At 35.3% G+C, this 24871-nt stretch overlaps 1 protein-coding gene across 1 annotated transcript in view; it reads right to left on the bottom strand.

Moving 5' to 3' along the window:
• Window positions 1–24871, bottom strand: part of ptenb (phosphatase and tensin homolog B) — a 125765-nt gene that overhangs the window by 3126 nt on the left and 97768 nt on the right. Inside the window, exons 2-7 of the mRNA XM_028795428.2 lie at window positions 23120–23204; window positions 19085–19129; window positions 16795–16838; window positions 14296–14534; window positions 13102–13243; window positions 11136–11302 (exon numbers count right to left, since the gene is read on the bottom strand). Of these exons, the coding sequence (XP_028651261.1) occupies window positions 11136–11302; window positions 13102–13243; window positions 14296–14534; window positions 16795–16838; window positions 19085–19129; window positions 23120–23204 (722 nt within the window). The remainder of the gene's footprint in view (window positions 1–11135; window positions 11303–13101; window positions 13244–14295; window positions 14535–16794; window positions 16839–19084; window positions 19130–23119; window positions 23205–24871) is intronic.

Below are 24871 nucleotides of genomic sequence, written 5' to 3'. Positions count from 1 at the left end.
TCATCTACTGGAGAAAGAAGAAATTATAAAAGGGTACTAATTTAAGTGGATTTTCATTTATTCAGCAACTTCACATTTAAACCACTAATTGTCTGAGTTAGATAAGGGTTTCTGTTCTAGTCTAATAAAGACAGTGCATTTAAAATGTATTCCCTAAATACAGTACATTCAATATCTTGACTAATTCTTCAGAGTTATTGAATAACAAATGTGCTTAATCCAATTTATGGGAACATCCACTATGTGACAATCTATTTTCCCTCTAAGATGCATGAGTGCAAAATTACATCTTTTTTCCTGGTGCCATGCAGCACATTTGAACTGACATGCAGCTGCTTATTGCACTCTCCTGCGCAAACGTTTGTAACTGCCATGCAGCTGCGACTATCGAAACTTGAAGGGGGATATCTATCAACCTTTTCATTTGTGTGTTGGTGATTTGCAACACTGTGCTCTAATGAGGGTGTTTGTGGTTTGTGTGTTTTTAATTCGCAATGCTTGATTCATGCCACTACACAGTCGGTATAAGCTCATATGTTACTCACATCATCTCATCAAAAAATAAAATTAGATTGACCTTTGGTGCCCACCATCACACACATCCACAATGGGCCAATTTGAAATTGCCAGGTATTCTAACATACATGCCAAGGGAATTTTGGAGGTAAACCAAAACCATAAGGGGAGAAAGTGAAGTTTTGAAATTTTATATCCCATGCATGAATACTAGAGATGTGAATTAGTGTGTATAAAACAGTTTACATGTCTGTTGAAATTCAAACTACTCAAACCTATGTAATTAATGTTTGTCTTTTAATAAAACTATACAGCAAAATGGGTATTACAAACTTAAAATTATGACTAAGTACTTAAAACAAACAACAAAACACTCATAAATGTAAAAAGAAATATTTCACATGATGGTCAGAAAAGACAGATACAGCATGTATGTTGGGTTAATTGTGTTAAGTAAAAACCTTGCTCTTTTCTAAAAATTACACTGTGAATGTCTTGGGGTAAGAGGAAACCATTATTTTTATATTATCAGACTAGATAAGCAACTATTGGTAACGAAATTATTCATAGCTCATTCAATGAAAAAAATGCTCATGTGTTTAAAAAAATTTGTCAACTTGGCAAGAAAATGTTCAAACCTAAGAACTAGTTAGGACTCATTAAGCGAGGTACAATATTACACTGATTGCTAAATTTAATTTCTGCAGTCAACATGATGGAATCCTTCAACTTTTTGGGCACAACTATCACAAACACCCTCAGTTGGGACCTTAACACCTGCATCACTAAAAAGGCACAGCAGCGATTGTACTTCTTACACCAAATTAAAGTGTAATCACATTCTCTGTTATTGTCTGGTTTGGCTGAGCAATGGTACACTCCAAAAATAAATTAAGAGCATGTTGTGAGGTCTGCTGAGAAAATAATTCGCTGTACCCTTCCATCTGTTGCAGATCTGTGTACATATTGTGTCACTAACCATGTCAAAAATCACCATGGACTCATCTCACACTGCTCATCACTTATTTCATAAACTCCCCTCTTATAAACGCTTCAGGTCAATTAAAACTAAAACTAACAGACACCTCAAAAATTTCTTTCCCAGAGCCATAGCCTTTTCAAACCAGTAACCTAGCCTGACTTCTTTGGATATTCATGCATTCTGTTAGATACTATATGAGAGAGAGTGTGTGTGTGTGTGTGTGTGTGTGTGTGTGTGTGTGTGTGTGTGTGCATACGCACAGACACATTTGCACATCTCATTTATAAATGTACTACTCTGCAAACTTGAATGAAGTTTTTCTTTTTAACTTAAGCCATTTGTGTTATTTGTATGTGATGTTGTGTTCTGTTATAAGCAGCTCCAAATCTTCCATGTCAAATTCCAGTACATTAAGTACTGGTGAATAAGGTGATTCTGATTATGGTACCCTACAACATAGGTTGATTAAGCAGCCAGAGACAGAGTACAAATAACAGAAGAATGGACCAAAAGGACTGATGTCACTTGTACTTAAGACTATTCTTTTCTAATTTATATGAATCCTTGAGTCATCATCAATTCAAATTTTACCTGCTTTTGTGTTTGAAATTAGAAAAGCACCTTAAATGTCATCTGTTTAACCCATAAACCACTCAAAATGGCACCTTTTTTAAATGTTAGCATTACCAGCACTACATGTTACGATAGTCAATTAATATAAAATAGGGTTTGGGGTGAAAACTGGATTTCCAGGCACCTAAAGGGGGTGCTCTACAACAGAAGCTCTACAACCAGTTCAGAGAAGAGCAGCCACATGCAGGTTGAGGATGAAAAGGTACACCCTACTTGGAGAGGCTCAGGGAAATAAACATCTTTAGTCCTGAGCACAGAAACCTGCATGGATACCTGACCCAGGTCTTCAAACATTCTCAGAATCATCGATTGATAGATAATTCCCTATTATAAGGACACTGGCAGAAAGTCAGAGAAAATATACCTGAGCATTTCCTAAGACAAATAAATGACCATGGAAATCTGGAACAAATTATTACATTAGTTGTAAAAGAATAGAACTTTTTTTTAATTGTATCTGTATATATATTGTGACATATCAGTTACTTAATGGGGTCAATGGACTGGTCCAGCATTTGTCCACTTATGTCCAACACATGATAATAGGAACCAATTTAAAATTTAGTCTAAAAAAAGTAAAAAATAAATGTACTGAATAAATGAATTTCAAGGATATTTTATTATGTGGCCCCTTACAGTTCTCACCTTCCAAAGTGGTATATATTTTTAATGATTAGTGCCAGTGCTGAATGTTATTTTAAAGACAAAGTTATTATAAAAACAGAAAGCAACAGTATATTACTAAATGGTCCAAAAAAAAAAAATAAATAAATAAAAACCCTTGTTTTGTCAATGACCATGCACAAATTCAGGGAACTGCTTTCACTTTACTAAATGTGGCCAACTTTGCAGCCTTTGTCAATTTTCGTGAAGCATCAGTTGATCGAGATACCCTGTGGACATCCTGAGATTTTGCAGGATTCCCCAAAGTTGCTGGATATCATGGCCGGCCTAAACACTGGTACAGTGAGTGCTTTGCAGAGTGAAGAGAGAACGTCAGCATTTTTCCCAGTTGATTCTGGAGTTTGTCAGATGTAATGTTACTGCTCCTATCCTCTTTAATCTTGTATGGACTGGGTATTGGGCAGAATATGGGGACCAGCAGCCCTGGGGCACCTGTTGATGAAGAAAGATTCACTGATCTTGACTTAGCCGACAATGCTGTAACCTTTGTGGAGTCACTGGAGGCTCTGATCGGGGCTCTCAAGAGACTGAGCAACGAGTCTAAGTGTCCTGGATAAAGACCAAGACTCACGTCTTTAATGACCTTTTGGGTACAGCCATGCACAATGTGCCTGTCTGTGGAGAGAGTGTCAACCTCAATGAGAGGTTTACTTACCTCGGCAGCGACATTCACATCTCCAGTGACTCTTCCTATGAAGTCAGTAGACAGTTGACTGTGAGAGTATGGGGTGGTCATGAGGTGGGCTGGAAAGTGATGTGTGGCCATTTCCGATATCTTTACAAATGGACTAAGGTCCAAGTCTTCAGAGTCCTGGTGTTTCCTTTTTTGGTATATGGTTGCGTGGCATGGACACTATCCAGGGACCCAAGACGAAGACTGGACTCCTTTGGTACTGTGTCTCTTCGGAGAATCCTTGTGGGAACGACCAGGTTTGACTTTTTTGTCAAACGAGCGATTGATAATGGGTCCCGAATGAAGCACATTACCTACATTGTGAGGGAGCGTCAGTTAAGGGCACTACAGCCATGTGGCACAAATCCCTGAAGGTGATCCAGCTTGCATGATCCTCATTGTTGAGGACCCAAGTGGCTGGACCAGGCCAAGGAGATGCCCCTATATATACCTGGCTGTGGCAGATAGATGGTCATTTCCAGACGGTGGGACTGGATTGCGTGTCTACCTAGGGGGTTGCTACCCGGGACCACAAGCTGTTTTCATTATGTGGTGATGCCAACCTGACCTGCCCTGATTGTCTACTGACATAGAGATTCTATGCAAAATATCCCAGGAGCATGATCCTACTGCTACTGAGCTGTATACAAGAGTTAGCTTCGATGTGACAGGTTTAACTTCACAATGACAGATTATTTTTTATTTTAAAAGTTTCTTCAAAACATTGTCTCTGGTGGAGTCCCTTTATATAATTTAAAATGCAGCGATACAGAACAATGAATTATAAATTACAACATATCAATAAAACTGGTAACATTTATATAATTGTTTGCAGCTCACCATTATATTGTTAATTTAACAGCATGGAAACACCAGCAAAAGTGGGAGGAAAGTTTTAGAGAACAAATGTTATGGATTATTTGAAGATATTAAAACACTTCTTTTATAATCTGTATGATTAATGACCTGAAAACCGCAAGTGCAATTGTCAAAATAAGCAAGTCAATATTTCGTTTATATGTGCACATATTATGGTTGATCCAGCTTATATATTTCAATAAATGACCAATGACTATAATTAAGTGGCTTTTTACAATGCATATCTAGTAGAGTCTAAAACCTAAAGTCTTGGACTCACAAAAAGGAAACCGGACAGCAACAGATATTGTCCCCGTTTAAATTGTATTTTATTCATCAGTTTGTGGCTGTCCTTTAAAGAAATGTGCTTTAAAATTGTCGGCTGAAAATGTCTTTTGGAACTTTTCTGAAATCATTATTTATATTGCCACAGAAAGATACTGTAAATACCACCAACTGTAATAAAATTATGGTGTTAGTTATAGACCATAACAGGAAAAAAGATAAAATTCCATCATAATAACCAATAAATGCACTCTGTCAATGTAAAAAATGTCCTGTGGTTGTTAAAGTATTTACACTAAAGAGTGAATTAAAACAAAACTGAGTGCCATTATGAACAATATTGCATATCCTCACTCTGACACACTAAGCACTTTCAGCCAACAAATTATTCGGCAGAAGTGCGTAAAGAAACACTACTGGGTCTCCTTTATACTAACAGCAAAACCCCAACAGAACTTCTGACTTGGCAGTCACAGTGTGGCATTATTTCTTTTAGTCATTCTGGTGTGTGTTCAGACCATAGAGTGTGTGTGTGTGTGTGTGTGTGTGTGTGTGTGTGTGTGTGCGCATATATATATTTATGTATTTATTCAAAGAGCTTCTATAAAAGGCAAATCTTTATCATGTTAACATCTATTTTAAGACGCCCCTTCAAACAGTCAACTTTAAGCAATTTCACATCAGGATGCAATTACAATTTTAGTTAGTGTTATTCTATTTAAATCGATTCTTTCCAGAGGAAAGTAACTATTGCTGATCTATTTTACATGATTCGTGGGTGGGGGTGGAATTCATGTCCATTTTTAAAAGGACTCTCCTGATTTTATTTTTTTTATATCCAGTGTTTACTTCTACTACCCATTATGTTTTTTTTTTTTTTTTTAAAAGAATGACATGTGGAAACATTGTTTTCTTATGTCTGTCATTACCAGAAAAAATAAAGTTACCTAGACAAATACTTTTCATACAAGGACAGTGAACAAGGAAACTTCATTCTTTGACTACACTTACTAAAACAACAAAGCTCAGACAGTATTGTATCTGCTGCATTTATATTACTTTCACCATCCTAAACTTCCTAAATGAAATGAAGAATGCAGCGGGATCTATGACTAAAGTCTACTTATTCTTATGATCATTTCATTTTTAAAGTAAATTATGTATCTGATGGTCAATATAAGGTCAACAGACATAAAATATCCACAAATAAGATCTTAATAATTAATTGTGTTGTGTTAACAACATGTGAGTTACATGATAGAGAAGGCTTCCAGTATTAAAAAATGTAATTGACAAAAAAAACAAAAACAAATATAACACAAATAGAAGCCCTGTTTTACATTTTTCTTGTGTCAGAATTAATGCTTTAAATGTAGGAAATGATTTCATTGAAGAAAGTTTGATTTGTCAGGATCTTATTAGTATAGATCTAAGTTTTGTTGTTTTTTTTTTTTTTTAATAGTCTGAATGCAGTTATTTTTGTAATTACGAGTCTGAATTTGTCCCAATTTTTTTCTGTTTCATTTATGGAATTATTAGTGTCCTTTTTGAGATTTCCAATATGACTACTGTCCATGACTGCTGCCATGCTGTTGATAGCAACAGCACTGTGGTGAAACCATTAGAGCCTGATATCAGACTGCAGCACAGCAACATGCACCTTTGCATTTGATTTTTGAAAACAAAAAAAAGAGGCTTGTAATGAAACAATAAAAATGGGAATTCTAGGTTAAGCAGGCAGATCAGTAAATAATTTCTTTAACTCTTTCGCGGCGAATGTCGACACACAACGACATGTAGTTGTGCCTTCACGCAGCTGCCGGCAACTACACGAACGCATTCAACACTACGATCAGTTGGGGACCAATCAGCTGATGCAGGTATACCACTTTTGTTTTCTATCTTCAGATCACTTGCACCAAAACTGGAATCCGAAGAGTCAAGAGTCTGATTCAGCAATAAAACACAAAATATTGTCCACTGAGTATTTTGCTAATACGCATTCTCTTCACTCTCTTGCCAGATACCCCTTTAGCTCCGTCGGGCTGGCAACTGCTCTGCTGCGCATTTCTGCCAGGAATACTACATCACTGAGGGTCTACCACAGGAGCACCATTTTTTTTTTTTTTTTTTTTAATACAAGGCAATGAAACAGTATTATATAGCTGATATTATTTAGCAGATATGCTTGAGCTAACAAAAATTCCAAAAGAAAGGCCTGAAACAAAATTTAGATATTGTCAGATATGTGGCAAATGTGGGTAAAGTCTTACACATACAGCAGGAAGGTAAGAAAAATAAAATCATACAAAGATAAAAAGTAAATTTGACAAATCAGTAGACCCATCGCTTTCCTCAATCCAACACTGTACACAAGATTACAAAATGCTGTGTGGAGTACAAGGGGAGGGACACTTGTTTAAAATATATAACCTCACCTTTAATGCAATGTGCAACTTTTTTCTATGTAACAACACATTTGTAAGACAGAGAAGTGAAATGATGCAAGTTATAATTAAAACTTACAATATAAAAGTCATCCTTCAACAGCAACACACAGGAAGACCAGATGGTTAAAGGGTGAATTTCTAACAAAACTTATGAAATCATTCTTCACACAATAAAATACAATGCATGAAACAATATTAACGAAGCAATGTAGTTAAAAGCAGCATCTTGAAGTTCTTCAAATATTGACTTGACAATATTATGGGCAAATCAGACGAATACAAAAAGATTAGCTATGTTGTGCTGAATTCCATGCTTCTGGTAAAACCATTCTTAAAGGATAAATTTGGTGTTTCTAAGGTTGAAGTAACTTTTTTCATAATCATGGCGTACTTTCTTTTGCCCCAAATGCTGGCAGCCTATGCACTATCACTGGAAACCTGAAGCAAAAGCCTTAAAACTTACTGAATATGTCCAGTTTGACATATATCCCAAAGTACTGATTTTTTTGAGACTGACACATTTTTATTAAATTTCCAAAGAACAAGGCAACCTTTCATCCTCATGAATATGATATTGTGTAGCTTGTTTTTTTTTTTTTTAGAACAGAACAGATGCAATTGAACTTTGATAAAGACTTAAGCACTTAACCTACACTTTTTCCTTTAAATAAAATTTACATTTTTCAAATCAAATAAAATTTCTAACAACATATCCAGCTTTGAAGATGACAAAATGAGTCCCCAGAACAGGAAAGCTATAATTTTCAAATTCTATCCCCATATAAAACTCTGAACAATCTTGCTTGGAAATGTCTGTTCCATACATTCCTAATCATAATTTTACATCATCAAAAACAATGGTGGGCTTATTATTCTGAGAACCAAGTACAGTATAAAAGAACTTGTGAGGTAGTATTCTCTTCTTATGCACCAGAATGTGTAATGCTAATGTTTCTGATTTCCCACTCCACCTTATTATTATTATTAAGTCTGTATCACTCTTTCAGACGTAAAACTGCCTGCAATTAATAGTAACTTGTGTTATACTTTGTTTTGAATTTTTTTTTATTTTATGTATTTGGTTGTTTTATTTATTATCTTTGTAATTTTATTTTTTTCTTTTAATTTTTACAAAGAACTTTGAGCAACATGTTTATATGAAAATATGCTATATAAATACTGCTGTGAGCCTCCTCCTGCTCAGTCCTTTTGTCTGGCCAATTTGTACAAGTGCTTTTCTCCTTCTTTTGCTTCGATCTTCTCATACAACTCAGCATTCACATTTTTCTTTAGCCTTTGCCACTTCTCTCTTTACCTTTTACCACATCTCTTTGTACACCTGTCTGCTTTCATCTCCTCTCTGGGTATCCCAGTTCTTTTTCCCCTAACCTCTTCCTCTTTATGCTTTCCTGTACTTGCTCATTTCACCACCAAATCTGTCTTCCTTCCTCTGTCTAGATGTCACACCAAGCATCTTCCTAGCTTTCTCCAATACCATTTCAGCTGAGGCACTCCAATTATGTATCATGTTTTCACCACACAGTGTCTGTCTCATATTCCCTCTGAATTTCACACATCTGATCCCTGGATCCATTCTCACTCTTTTTCTCTTTCACTTCAAAATGCATCCTGCATGCCAACGGCTGATGCTGTCTAACTACACCATCCTCTGCCACCACTTTACAGTCTCTAATCTCTTTCACACTGCATCACCTATATAGGACACAGTCCGCATCTTCCGCCACTCTAACATCATGTGTTCCTCCAGTTTCTTAAAATATGTAATCGCCACTGCCATATTCATCCTTTTTGCAAACTCAACCATTATCTGTCCTTCAACATTTCTCTCCTTAACGCCAAACCTGCACATAACCATGCCATCAGCTCTGATGCCTTTGCCAATGTGCCTAAGATCTGCTCCGATCACCACTCTTTCTTCTTTGAGTATATTCTCCACCATTTCATCTAACTCACTCCAGAAATCATTTTTCTCCTCCATCTCACATCCCACTTGTGGAGTATATGCACTGATGACATTTAACATTATCCCTATAATTTCCAAATCCATGCTCCTAACTCTGTCAGACATTCTCTTCACCTCCAAAATACTCCTAACGTACTCTTCCTTTATAATTACTCCATTTCTCTTCCTGTCCACAACATGGTAAAACAGTTTGCACTCGCCATTGATGCTTCTGGCCTTACTCCCTTTCCACTTGGTCTCCTATAAACACAGTAGATCTACCTTTCTCCACTCTATCATATGAGGCAGGTCGCTCCATTTACTCTGAACTTCACACTCTTTCCCCCCATCCTCCTCTCCAATTGTCTTTGAACCCACTTTCCCCTTCTTGTTCACCTTTGCCTTCCTTGCCAGCAGAAGCATAGTTTTTGCAAATATCCTGAAGGACTGCAGCATCAGTGGCGGTCACTGATAACCCAGGCCTCAACTGATCCAGTATGGACATTCCATTTTTCATCTGCATGTTTGATTTGACACAGGTTTTGTGCCTTACACAACCCTCCCCAATTTACCCAGGCTTGGGAACAGCACTGGCTTACGCGACCCCTAAGTCTTATTATATGGTGCTTTGTGCAGAATGAAGCATCACACTTTTTTGCTTTAGAGAGGCACATATATTAAATCATCAATACAGTGCTTTAAAAGGAGGTATTAATTTTTGCAACACCTAAATTAAACTAACATAAAAAATATAATTATTTTCTTAACAGAATTCTAGATCACGCATATGTGAAATGAGTAAGTAAATGGAATTTTACTGGAATTCACAGAAGTATTACAAAGTATAGAGACAAGGCTCTTCAATGGTGCATTTGTATAGGTATAGGACTATTTTGCTGTGATCTTGAGAGAGCGCTGGTGCTCACATTGAGAAGCAAAGATGACATGTAATCTACAATTTTTAAAGACATAGTCCGCAAAAAAAATTTGCAGTTACAATTACGCACCTACTATAGTGAGTAAAGGCATAAAAATCGGGATGTTTTATTGTAATTAGCTAACCCCCAAATGTATACACATTCAATAACTAAGTTTGGCAATTAGTGTTTACTTCTTTAAATATGTAATATATACTAGATCTTTTAATAAACACTCTGAAATGTGTAATTTAAAGTGAAAACAGCATGTCTGTCTACACCATAGGCAATGTCCATCCATCCATTATCCAACCCGCTGAATCTGAACACAGGGTCACGGGGGTCTGCTGGAGCCAATCCCAGCCAACACAGGGCACAAGGCTGGAACCAATCCCGGGCAGGGTGCCAACCCACCACAGACGCTATGTCCAAAATGTTTATAAAAAAAAAAAAAAAAAAACTACACACATGTATATATACATCAGTGATTAGCAATACTGGCTCAAGGTTCCAGAACATGGTTGATTTCAATTTCAAGCTCAGTCCAAGGTAACGTACACATTTGTCCATGATCTTCGGTAATCTCTAGCATCTCTAAAACATACATGTTTAGCAGGCTATTATGCCAACCTAAATCCACCCTACTATGAAACAATCCTTGTTAACTGTGTGAACTGGGGCCGAATGCTGCCTTTATAAACCATGTTATATGTGCCAATCTGCAAGCATGCATTAACATTTTGTGAGAAATTGTGATATTAAGAATTATGGAAAATGTGAGAGACAGCTCTATCATTCAAAGGGTTAGAAATTCATATTTAGTCTAATATATATTTGATATCTTTCAATTGTGGGTTACTTGGTCCCATGAGAAGCTATGACAGAAATGTGTCAACTGAAGGATTTGGAGGTGTACGTAGCTTCAGTGTGTTGTGTTCTTTCAACTTTTTTGCAGTTAGTGCAGAATTTCTAAAGATTATATTTCTCATTTGACTCTCTACTACCAATGTAGACATAAAGAAAACAATCGCAAAAGGTCACAGAATAATCATGCAGAAAACTCTGTGTGTTCAAGTAAATTGTAAAATGCACTGATACTTTATTGTTTATTGTACTTTTAAAAATTGTAGACTTTTTCAAAGTAAAGTTTTAAAATAGGAAAATGCATACAAACCTTTTTCATCATCTTGTTCTGTTTATGGAAAAATTCCACTTTGATGTCACCACATACCGGTAATGGCTGTGGAAACTCAAACAACATGTACTTATCTTCACGTCTTGTATGTGCAGGATTTGAGGTGTGGATCTTCACTTTTAGCTGGTAAACTGTGAACTGTGGATCTGAAAATAAATCAAAATGAGAAAGTATTTAAAAAATAAGGCACAAAAATAGTAAACCAACAAACCTATAATAAAACAAAATGTTACTCTGTTGAATAAAAATACGCCCAAGTTGACTTACAAAGTGCAAGATAAAAACACGCTGCATTTTCCTAATGTTGGAAAACATTTTCTAATTAGGGAAAAATGTGTTAAATTTGCATCATAGGAGCAATCACTAAAATGCACTGAGTACTACCAGTTTACATTTCCAATAAAAAAATAAAAATTGATGGAAAAATCATTTTACCCCAAAATCAAATTAAATTAAATCACATGGAGTCTTTTTCATGAATCTTAACTGTAACAACTCCCTTAGAACAAAAAACTCGTATTAAAGTAAGAGTCCTAGATACTGTGTTCAATGTGGGCTTTATGTGCTAAGAAAATCAAAATATCTAAAACCTTTTATTTCTTTCTGTTGCGGTCATAGTAAAATTCACCTCTTAAACGAGTTGTCCGTCTCGTGGGACATGAAAGTATGGCTTGTTGCCTCTGCCATGTGATCTGCACTTCGCTCCCCTATCCTACCTTACCTCGCCCCCACTGTTGTGATTGGGGGGGGGGATGTTTAAGGTGTGGCAGAACGCACTTCAAGAAGATGTGGTCATGCCTCCAAAACACCTCTTAAACGGTGATACTAGGTGAAACAAATAACAGTTGTTTTTTTAACATCCTCTTTGCTCGATCAGCTGCGTGGCTTGCTGCTCTGGCAGTCCCGCATGATGTGCATTTTATGTGGCGCTGTGATAATTTACATGCCTGTATTGCACCTTCTTGTCCCCCAGACATCCTCAAACACTATGCAATCCTATTCCAGTATTTCACAGAGTAATATTTTCCATTTGTTTGCACTAATGCGATCTTTACTGTCATTTTTTGAGACTTGCGAATTTTCCTACTTCTATTATCTGTAACCTGCTCTGCATGTGTATCTCGGGACGTATGATGTCTCGCGGGACGTGAAAGTGTCTCTGTCTCTCTTCAAAAAGATCTGTGTTCCAAAGATCACATCGTGTTGCAAGATTTTTTTTGATTATATACATGCACACACACGCACACACAAACACATATATACATACACATACACGCACAATCTTTTCTTTTCAGTTTTCCAGAACATAAAGATCCAAGTCTCAACCCAATATTAGAGTAAACTTGTGGATGGAGCTGTGTGGGCCCTTTGCTGTTGTAATATTCTCATTCTCCTATGAGAATATGAGTGAGATTTATCGACAATAAAACAAAGTGAAGGATTCAGTCAGTTCATTGCACATTTCAAAAATTGATAGATTTGGGCTTTAATCTTATGTTAAGCATTCTGACTGAAGACAAAATTATTTATAATTACAGTAAATTATATTAGGTTAAAAATAAACATAATAAAAGAGGATAAAATGCCTTTAAAAAGAAGATTTATAGGCTCAAAATATTCTAATTAAGATTACAATAAAGAACAATAAAGATCTAAGGAAAAATGTGATTTATAAATTTAAAAAGCCATGCAATTGACCGGTGTTCCACCTAGGGTTAGTTTCTGCCACGTGCCAGCTGCTGCTGGGATACTGTCTAAAAATATGAACAATATTTACCAGAATGAAAATTGGTATTTTATTACACTCAGTAACTACAATGATCATAAATTCAAAATCGCTAATATTCTACTAGTTTCACTATTAAACTGAACTAATATTCCCCATTGAAAAGAGTAATTAAAAATAAAAAAGATAAAGCAAGAAGCATAAAAGGCAATTACTTACTGCATGTCCCTCCACTGAACATAGGTATAGTTTCAAACACCATCTTGTGAAAAAGCAATGCAACTGGCTTATAATCCATTTGATTTTTCAACAGGTAGCTGTAGTAGAACACATAACGCCTCTGACTGGGAATTGTTACACCCTGTAACAACATCAATAAAATTGTTAATTTAACACACTCTGTAATGCTGTACATTTATTTACAATTCACTCAAGAACAAATTGACTACAGCAGGAATTAATCTTAAGTGTGGTTCAAAGGTATTAAGGACTTTAGTGACCTCACTAATTCTTATTTGCAGGTATAGAGGTAAATGAGAAATGCCAGAGAAATGAATTTAAGAGCTTTAAGTGCATGATTACTGAAATTGTTTACATGATCATTTCCCAAACACAAAAGTATTATGTTTATACAGTATACACCTTACCTTTAATGGAATCATACCCTATCACCATATGTTTAAAAAAACAAAATTTGAAAAAACAATTCCTAAGTATTCTTATTTCTGAAACAAATCTCAGAAACAACAATTAGGACACAATGCAAACAATGACAGCAAGTCTGTGCTAATACTAAAAGAACCGAGCATGAGAATTTACTAAATGATAGAAAAGTTTTATATCTAAAACTGTACATAACACAGGACTAAGAAACACATGACTTGTTAAAAAAAAAAAAAAAAAACAAAAAACCAAACATTTATTTCTTTCGTGCCATTTCATTCATGTGTGTTATGAGATGGCTTTACTATTAAAAAATAAGGAGACACAAACGTAGTACATTAACAGGATTTTAAAAAGACCTCGGATTCAAATAGAATATAATTTCTGTGGTACTTAAATGCTTGGTGACCACTTAAGCATTACACATTACAAAGCTACTCACTAAAATTCAATTGTCCAGATTTACTTATACAGTATTACTGGTATTAAAGCCTAACAAAAAACAGTAGTTCTGTATTTTTATAATTTTTGGAGTCAAGGGTACCAAGAATAAAACACTAATGAATCAAAATATTTTTTTCAACAAAGCAACAGTTATGACAAATCAATAAAAAGGGAGGAATAATCCTAATTAACCTAATGTATTCTGTATAAGTAACTCAGTTACTATTGATGTACAAGGACGTCTTCAATGAATGATGTTCATTAAATTACAATAAGAATGTTATGTTGTAAAAATAAACTGCAAACCTTCTTATCCCTGGTCCTCACTGCACCATAAAAGTCAAGTGCTTCTTGTGCTTTCAAAAACTTGCGCCGATGTAGCAAATAAGCACATATCATCACCCCTGTCCGACCTTTCCCAGCTTTACAATGAATTGCTGCAACATGATTGTCATCTTCACTCAGCCATTGGTCAAGGTCTTCACAAAAAGGTTTAATAAGTTCAAGCTGTGGAGGATTGTGGTCTTCAAAAGGGTACTGTGCAACTGAGAATGAAACAGAGAGGGGAAAATAAACAAACATCATATACATATAGATTTATTTTAATAACTGCCTCAGAAATTGTACCTTATTTAAAAGTCGCACTTTATATAACTTAGAAGTTTTCAGTTTGTAGCACCAGCCTGTCCATAACTTTGTGATTTTATGTTGCAATGTGCACATTATTCTGTCTAAAAGCTTTGCTTACTTATACACAATACATGTGAAGTGACTTCTCAACAATTGCTTGTACTACTGATGCAAAATAATCACTTGTTAAACACCCAAAACCCAAATTGAAGTGAGATGTTATCTCAGATGCTTGTTTGAATAATTCAAGTATGTTTTTCATATAAGTGCATCTTAAAATGTTTAACAAACATTTGCAGCATACTTGTATTAGAAAACAAATCAAGTATGCTTAACAATATTACATTTAGCAGTTTCTTACTGAAACAGGAAAGTTATATAGACATCAGTATCCTTAAATGTTTTTCTTCCATAAATCATATAAAGAATGAAAATAAACACTTGATGAAATCTCTAAATTAACTTCTTATATTTCCTGGAAGTCCAATTGATATTGCGTGCTTTGAAATCAGATTTTTTAATTACTTTTCGATGTGCTCATGCACTTGCCAATTAATGCAAAGGTAAGAATCAGAACTATGAGGCACCTAAAAACAAATGATATTTTGATAATGTCATAACTATGAAATTAATGAGTCATTTAGATCATCACATCAATGACCAACACTTCTATGGGTCTTTGGCTTTAGATAAAGCAGATGAGTTCAAAGCAATGGGTATTTACTACTAATGATTACTATGATGAAATGATATCACAAAAAATTGTAAGTCTGCTGCCTAAATGGACAGATAGTAATCACAGTGTAAAATGTGGAGAGCTTTCTTGTACTACTTATTAGTAAAGATGTAGTCATAATAGAAGCACTCAGCTTGTAGATTTCTTTAATAATAAAAACACATAGCTCAAGACTAAAAAGTGAAATCCCAGATATGGAACTACTACACTACATGGTGCAATTTCATTCCATAATGAAACCCACAAACTGATTTTTAGACCCAGATGCAATTATATCTTTACTGAATAACATGACCATGATTCAACAAACTGGCCAAAATTTAGACCTGCAGTTAAACTGCCTATCAGTCAAGGCTCATTATTGGAACCAGTTCTCATAATATATATAAATGTTGCCATTAACTTATAGCTGGCTTAGTTCTTGCGATCTTATAATAAGTTATAAATGTTGTGGAGCAGCCTTGCCTAAATTCTCAGGTTCAATAATACTACTGTAGGTAACACAGCTGTTAGGTTTATGGTCCACAAACTCTATAGAGATGTACTTGCCAATATTACAGATGCCTCATGAGTCAACGTTTAAGTTAAGACTAACCACCTATTATTTCAGTAAAGATTACTTCTGTTAAAGCTGTATTTAAGGACAATGCACATAGCCTTTTAAGAAGCAAGACAATTGTTGAGGCTGGCTGTTTTTAAGTCTTTCCAATTGTGTCTATTGATTCTCTGTGTCAGGCAGTGGTACTTGGAGGGGCTGCCCCATAAAGCCAGGGGCCTAACCTTTGTTATGCTCTATTAAACAATAGCTTACATTATAGTACAATGGGCAGGAGTTACTAGTGTTGTTTTTATTAGTAGTTATTATTTAATGATGTCTATTTCAAATTATTGCTGTGCATTCACTTACCTATTTATCATTTATTGACCTATCTATTTATAGGATAGTACAGTTATTTTACCTGTCTTGCACTTGTTCAGTGTTTAAGTACATGTTGCACCATGGTCCTGGGGAACATTGTTTGGTGACACAGTATGCTGCAATGCTGAGTACGGATGGTATGACAATAAAATCACTTGACTGGACACTCATGTACCCACACTAACTCCCACCAATCCAGAGTAGATTTAATTAGGATGTGCTATATAAAAGCTGAACCAAAAGTTGCCTAATGAATGTTTAGATATGAACAAGCATTGCTGGATAAAGCATTAGATAGAAAATCTGTCCGCATATCTTTAATTTACATTCTTGATTTTGACGACAAACTGCTTAAAATCTACTTCTATTTTGTCTATATTTTTTATAGACAAAGCTAAGTATATCCTAATAACTGCAACAGTTTAAAAATCATGCATTGTTATCTTTAGAAAGACCTGAACATTTTTTTTCTTAAAATAAATAAATAAATAATGTTACCCTCAAACAATTAAAACTTTACCTCTGCAGTTAAATTTGGCAGCATCATAATGTCTTTCTGCACACCTAAAAGAAAAACAAAGGACATGTAAACTTCACAAGCACGGCAGCAAGAATTTTTCTCAACTAAAAATTTCTACATGTATTTAGATTTTGAACCACATAACTAAACAGGAACTATTTACACCAGAGACTAAATGCAATGGATGGAATACCAGACACATATCCTGCACATTCCTTTAAAGGAATAAAGCATTATAATTTCCCACTTTGTTTTAATTAGTTCCCACAACCATAAAAATAAATACATATTTTCTATAATAGAATTAGCTGGCCAAATTTTGCATTACATTTTTACATTCTAAACACTTTAAGCACACCCTATGCTAAACTTGAAAGGTTATCGCACACTATTTCTTTTTCGCAGCTGAATTGTACATTACTTAAACCAGGGAATTGTGAATTTATTTATAAATTTCAGAAAAAACAATTATTCACACATGGGTCATTTTTTTGTTTTTGCTGGACAGCCTCTATTTCCACCAGTCTTTTGTCCAATAAGGAAAAAAAATTTTAACAAACGTAGGCAGCAATATGGATCTTCACTTTGATCATATTGATCTTCACTTTTATAATTTTGCCCTTTTCCAGTGTCATGTACTGCACACAGGAATGAATGTGGCAACTCCAAAATATTGACTCACATTCAATATATTCTAATAGACATATTATGAAAAAAAATTTGTCTAAATTATTGATTTACATTATCACCCTATGATATGCTCTGGATACAGCACACAACTGAGGCAATATTTAATATTTGCATATGTATGCACAAATAAAAAAAAGTAACAGTATGGTGTTTTCTAAATCAGTCTACTAAAGTATTAAAACACTAAACAAAACAGAAGAAACATCTCTTGAAATTTAAGCTCAATTCTTGGCAGAGAAAGTTACATTTATAAACAAACTCACTTTCATGTTTATTACTTGAATGAGGTACAATGTAACCTACTGTAATAATGTTGAAATAGATACTACTGAAATAACAATACACACAAATATATACGAATATACATAGACATACACATACATACAGTACATATACACTCACTGACCACTTTATTAGGTACACCTGTTCAACTGCTTGTTAACACAAAAATCTAAACAGCCATTCACATGATAGCAACTCAATGAATTAAGGTATGTAACACATTGTCAAGAAGACCTGCTGAATTTCAAACCGATAATCAGAATTAAAGAAAGGTGATCTAAGTGACTTTGAATGTGTCATGGTTGTTGGAGCCAGACGGGCTGATTTGAATATTTCAGAAACTGCTGGTCTACTGGGATTTTCACACACAATCATCTCTAGGGTTTACCAAGAATGCTCCAAAAAAGAGAAAATATCCAGTGAGCAGCAGTTCGCTGGGTGAAACAATAAGTGCCACACCTGTCAGCTAAGAACAGGCAACTGAGGCTACAATTATCATGGGCTCACTAAAACTGGACAACAGAATATTGGTAAAACGTTGCCTGGTCAGATGGGTCTCAATTTCTGCTGTGACATTCGGAGGGTTTAGTCATAATTTGGCGTCAACAAAATGAAAGCATGGATCCATCCTGCCTTGTACTAACAGTTCAGGCTGATGGTGGTGGCGGTATAATGGTGTGAAGGATGTTTTCTTGGCATACTTTGGACACCTTAGCACCAATTGAACATTGTTTAAATGACACAGCCTACCCGAGTATTGTTGCAGCCCATGACCATCCCTTTTTGACCACATTGTACTGTACATATCTTCTGATGGCTACTTCCAGCAGGATAACATGCAATGTCACAAATCTCAAATAATCTCAAACTGGTTTCTTGAACATGGCAGTGTGTTCACTGCATTCAAATGGCCTCCACAGTCACCCGATCTCAATCCAATACAGCATCTTTGAGATGTGGTGGAACAGGAGACTCGCATCATGGACGTGCAGCTGACAAATCTGCAGCAACTGTGTGATGCTATCATGTCAATATTGACCAGACTCCCCGAGGAATGTTTCCAGCACCTTGCTGAATCTACGTCACAAAAAAATTACAGAAGTTCTCAAGGCAAAAGTGGGTCCAATCCAGTAACGACTAGCAAGGTGTACCTAATAAACTGGCTGGTGAATAAAAACCATATATATATGCTCAGAGACTGTAGCAAAACCTATCATGTAATATTAGTCACCAAAATGCAGTATCTGTGCCAGCTTTTGTCACTAGTATGTTCTTATTTCAAATACACACACTCAGCTAAAGTTCACAATATACTTACAGATTATAAATCTTGTAATGGTTTTTATGCTTTGAATCCAAAAACCTCAAAAAGAAAAAAAAATGGCAATGATTTATTTTGTTTACAGACAATAAATTACAACACACTGTTGACTTCATTTGGTAAATCAAGTAGGCAAAATGACAAACATGTAACATAAAAAATAAGAACAATCTAGTTAACTAAAACTGTGATGTATGAATCTTTTTTGAATTGGCAGGGCAGCTCTACCAATAAAAATTAAGGAATTACTAACATAATTATCACGTTAGGATCCATTCAGTTAGTGCAATAAAACTCAGGATATGGAATTTTAATACATAAATCAACAATCCTAATCACAAAGTACACATAACAATAGTATTGGACTTAAGTTTGCAGTTTTGATTCAATGCTCATTTGAAGAATATCCAAAGGTCTTTTCCCTTTTTTATGAACATCCATATAGACTTCTGCTGTCACAGTGGACCTAAAAGACTACTTCAAATAATAAAAATTAACAAAATAGACTATTCCTAAAAGTAATGTATAAAATGGATTTTTAATATTTAGAAAACGTAAAATTTGGTTAAAAATAAGATGCAATCTGAATTACCCCTTCACTGAGATATTTTGCCATTAACTTGCACCTTATGTTTCTCACCTTATTCTATTAAACAGTGGCCATAAAGCAAATGAAGACTATTGAAAAGGGTTTATTCAAAGTATTCAGATATTTTTCAATGTGCTCTTTTAACTAGAATAGTAACGAGGTGTAGCTCTGTGTGTTTAAACAAGAAAAAACATTCCTATGGTTAAATTTTCATACCTCTCTCATCACAAACAGGGTTTATAACAATGGCACAAACCACAGCTATGTATTTTCTCCTCTGTTCCTTTCATACTAGAATCCCTGAAGCCTACAAAAATATTCATTACGCCAGGCCACCTTAAATTCCTTTGCACCTCCCCATCAACGTCTTTGTTTTGCAAAGGTGTCAATCAGCATGAGCAGCAAGCAGCCTGCTCACTCCATGAAAAAAAGCTAACTTTTACAAGCAGCAAAAATTTATACTGGGTGTTACAGACTCAAAGCAAATGTATGTTTTTATTATATAACAACAACAATAATAGCAGCTCTCTATTCAAAATGGTAAATGCCGTAAGTGTCTGCTTTGGCTTAGGTTTTTACACATTGACAGCAACTTGTAAATTGAGAAATTTCTTTTTCTGTAGTTATACTCTTGAATAAAAGCACACTTGCTTTGGTATACCATTTGTGAAAGTGTTTATTTGATATCTGGACTTCAGTCTTCATACATTATACACTTTACGTCAGCATTTTGTCATTCATTACTATAACATGAAAAAAGTTTCTGTTTTAGTTATGTGTTCAACATTTCTTGCCTCACATTTCCTGTCATCCCACATTTACACAAATTGTTGTTGACATGGAACACACATGAAATGTATATATTCCAAATAATGATATATTATTTACTCTATACCATTCCAGATACCTAACACCCACAGAAAAAAACTTCAGCTCTAAGAATTTTGTGTCTAACTTGACTTCAGCTTCCTCGGTGAAGGATGAGTGAGCAGGCTGCCTGCTGCCAGTACTGACTGACACAAAACAAAAATGCTGATGAGGAGTTGCAAAGGAATTTAAGGTGGCCCGACATTACGAATATTTTCATAGGCTTCAGGGATTCTAGAAGTAAAAAACAGATTTATTATTAATTATGTATTAATTAAACAATGAACTGCAGTGCCTTTCAGTAAACCATAATTCATGTAGTGAAGCAGTGAACCAGACTAACAAAAATTGTTTGCTTTAAATTGAGTTATTTGAAGATGCCACCTAGAAACCAAGAACTCATGGGAATTAATTATTTTTTCTCTAATCTTGCCTCGCTGAACACAGTAAAAAAGACGGAAACTATTTATTTTAGAAATATGCAAATGATTACTATGAGGGGTTATATTTAACATATATTCTAAGAATATTAAAGAAATGAAGAAATTAGAACAAAAGTATATAACTTCTAAAAAAAAAAAAAACTAATGTTAAAGAAACTGTAAAATAAAAAAGTTTTACAATAAACGAGACTACACAATAATAAATCAAATTCTTTTCAACACACTTGCTTTTTGGGCTAATATTTTTCCAAAAACAAATATACAATTTTAAAGCTGTCAGGTTTACTGCTTTATTTACTCTAACATGTGTTGTAGATTCACACAAATGTATGTGTGAGGAAGTGCTTCCTGGTTTATACATTTAATGCTTAACATTTGCTGAGTCCTTACATGCATTACTCATTATTCAGCTAAAACAATTAGATTTGATGACCATTAATCATGAGCTTAATAAAATACAGTAAGAGTGTCAATCTTAATACAAGTCATTCAAGAGTGCCATTTATGACTAGACCCCATGCAAAGCATTCTTTTCTAATCTGTGCTCTTTGATTCCAGCCTATTTGCCAGCATGAAAACTAACTGGTCCAGGATAAATATTTGCTATGGAGCCATACTAAATTGTTAAACAATGTCATATGTATGGGGTGGCACGGTGGTAGTGCTACTGCCTTGCAGTAAGGAGACCTAGGTTTGTTTCCCAGGTCCTTCCTGCGTGGAGTTTGCATGTTCTCCCAGTGTTTGCGTGGGTATCCTCTGGGTGCTCCGGTTTCCTCCCACAGTCCAAAGTGTGTGTGTGTGCCATGCGGTGGGCTGGCGCCATGCCCGGGGTTTGTTCCTGTCTTGCACCCTGTGCTGACTGGGATTGGCTCCAGCAGACCCCCATGACCATGTGTTAAGATATAGCAGGATGAACAATGACTGACTGACTGTCATATGCATGGTCTTTGCTCTGTTCCTATGTACAGTGGTAGTCAATTCATGAAGATCTAATGAATTTGACTGGCAGGATCATCCTTTTTTAAACTTGGGGAAAATTTCTAGATTGTTGCTTTTTAAAAAGCTTTACTGCGGTTGTTTCTCTGAATACTTCTGAAGGGTGCGATGGATGGATGGATACTTTATTAATCCCCAAGGGGAAATTCACATACTCCAGCAGCAGCATAGTGAAAAAAAAACAATATTAAAGAGTGATAAAAATGCAGGTGTAACAGACAGTAACTTTGTATAATGTTAACGTTTACCCCCACCGGGTGGAACTGAAGAGTCGCATAGTGTAGGGGAGGAACGATCTCCTCAGTCTGTCAGTGGAGCAGGACAGTGACAGCAGTCTGTCGCTGAAGCTGCTCCTCTGTCTGAAGATGATACTGATGAATACTGACGCATAGAAATATACCTCTTTAAGTAGCTTTGCACAAGTTAAGAAGGGTCATTCTGGCATTGTACTTTTACATTTTTACAAACAAGGAAAAAGATATACAGCTATCAAAAGATTCCATCTCTATCTGGACTATAATTGAGGAATAAGGAATTTGTACATTTCAAAAAAAAGGAAGCAGAAACAGATACCTCAGACACCTGCAGAAGGTTTTTGAAGAATATGGTTACAGAATGAATGAAGCATATACTGTATAGTAAAGGACTAGAACACATTAACAGTATAAATGATCAATCATTACAACAGCTTATATCTACTGAGACACCGATACCTGATAAAAGGATCAAAGCAAAGAAAAATGCTTGGCAGGTCAGCATAATGATGAACACCTAAGCAAAATAGGTCAGGGCTTACTTAAAATATCAAGCACCATGCAGGGACAAAAATCCCTTTATAGAATGCTAATTACTGTTGTAGTATCTCTTATTAAAATACATCTCACCAAAAATATTCTCAGTATCCCTTAAGGTTTTCCAAAACATAAAGCATTTATGATTTTTCTTTAACAAGAAGTACTGTAAATATGTAGCTCAATGAATGAATATAGTACTAACAACATATGCTCATTCAGAAAAATAAAAGGCATTTAAATCAAAAAATACATTTACCACGTTTGTTTGACCATTTACCTGTAATACACAGTAAAACTGTGTACGTGCTACAAAAAAAAAAAAAAAAAAAGATAAAATGCTTACCGTACTACATCATCTATGTTATTTCTGTAGACGCCTTCAAGTCTTTCAGCAGGGAACCCCATGGCAATAATGTTAGGATAAATATCTATTGATTAGGTTAAGAAAAATATCACAATTGCAGGATGGATCACATTTTTAAAACAATACTATGAATTTGCTATGTACTTTGGAAAATAAAAAAATTAAATATTTTTCAAGCAATGAAGCATGATGGCTAACCTTGAAAAATTAGACCAGATCAAACGGTGAAGAGTTTATACTCTGCTTAAATATAACATGAATACATTTTTTACCAATGACAAATTTTAAATTTATCATAGTAATAATATTTACAAAGGCAAAAAAAAGAATTACTTGAAACAAATTCTAAGCATAGTCAAAAATACCCCAATACTAAATTCTGTCCCTTTTGCTGTTGTCAATTTTAGACATCACTAATATTTTTAAACATTCTTGTTTAAATTAAATACAGTACATTATAAATACTCACCAGTGGTGGTGATCACCACAATTTGCCAAAGCATTATTCACAGCAAATCTGCTACGTTCGCAATCGCCCTTGTTTGGACTTTAGCCCCCCAGTGCCCCATGATGCTTGCTTTGTGAGGCCAGAGCAACATTCTCCAGAGCTGTAACAGCCAACATTGGATGGGACTACCCCCGGTATATAATGTTGCTCATTTGCATTACAGACTATGTGGGACTTAGTAGTAGAACAGATAAGTAAAAAATGCAGGTTCTCAAAATTTTATTTTTATGCAACATATACAGCATAAATGATCTCTGGTTGTCGCCAAATGTGTAGGTCAGAGAGAAGGTGCATGCTCTATGCATGCATAATTAGCCATGTGGAGATAAAAAACAAACCTTGAAGAAGCCGGATGCCCCACACCCATCCAAATACAGGAGACTTTATGAAATAATAATAACAAAAGATTTATTACTATTTACAAGACTTTTCTATCTTTTTGATAAAAAAAAAAGTGCAAAGAATCAGCACAGACAGTTTAGCGAGCCTTCTGTGTGACTTTAAATAACGAAACGAGTCTGCAGCTTCAATCATTACATGCCACTATGAATTTTCTGCCTTTAAAAGACTATGATTTTGACATTTCCGCTTTTTGATGAAATATATGATTGCGTGTCTCTGACTGCATTTTTTCTTCTTTGATCTCACCGAGGCTTGGTGGTGCAGAGGTTGGGACTGCTGCTGCACAGCTCAGGTCAGGTCAGGTCACCTTTTTGGCCACAATAATTGGTCTGGTATAGACATTTCCCTAGCCATCATAGACATTTTAAAGATGACTGCACCATAATAATCCAGTTAAATTAGTTCAGTTAGTCCTTCCCCATTGAGGGGAAGTGAGAATTATGCATTTTATATGGAAATCTTGCACAGTTTAACTCAAAGCAGGAAAATATAGCTGCTCTTCAAAGGCAAACACATAAAAAGATGCTGTTTTTGCTAATTTTACCCCATTATGGTGTATGTTCAGAAATAAAAACACACAAGTTTTACATGCTTTGAGAGATGGGACTAGTTTGTGAGGTGTATTCCAGGCTAATAAGAACAAAAAACAAAGCCCCAATGGGAAAACAAGAGTCCAAAATTGCATTCAGTAGATGAATGCAATGCATCTAGAAAGCCATCCATTACCTAGACCACGAGGCCACAGAGAAAGGTAGTAATGAGTGCAAAATAGGAATCAACCGTAGGGAAGACAATTCCACTCCAACCCAAATTCCTCATAC

Source organism: Erpetoichthys calabaricus, chromosome 2 (genome assembly GCF_900747795.2).
Source record: "Erpetoichthys calabaricus chromosome 2, fErpCal1.3, whole genome shotgun sequence".
Taxonomy (NCBI): Eukaryota; Metazoa; Chordata; class Cladistia; order Polypteriformes; family Polypteridae; genus Erpetoichthys; species Erpetoichthys calabaricus.
The sequence above is the reverse complement of the archived record's forward strand: the minus strand, read 5'-3'. Positions and strand labels throughout refer to the sequence as shown.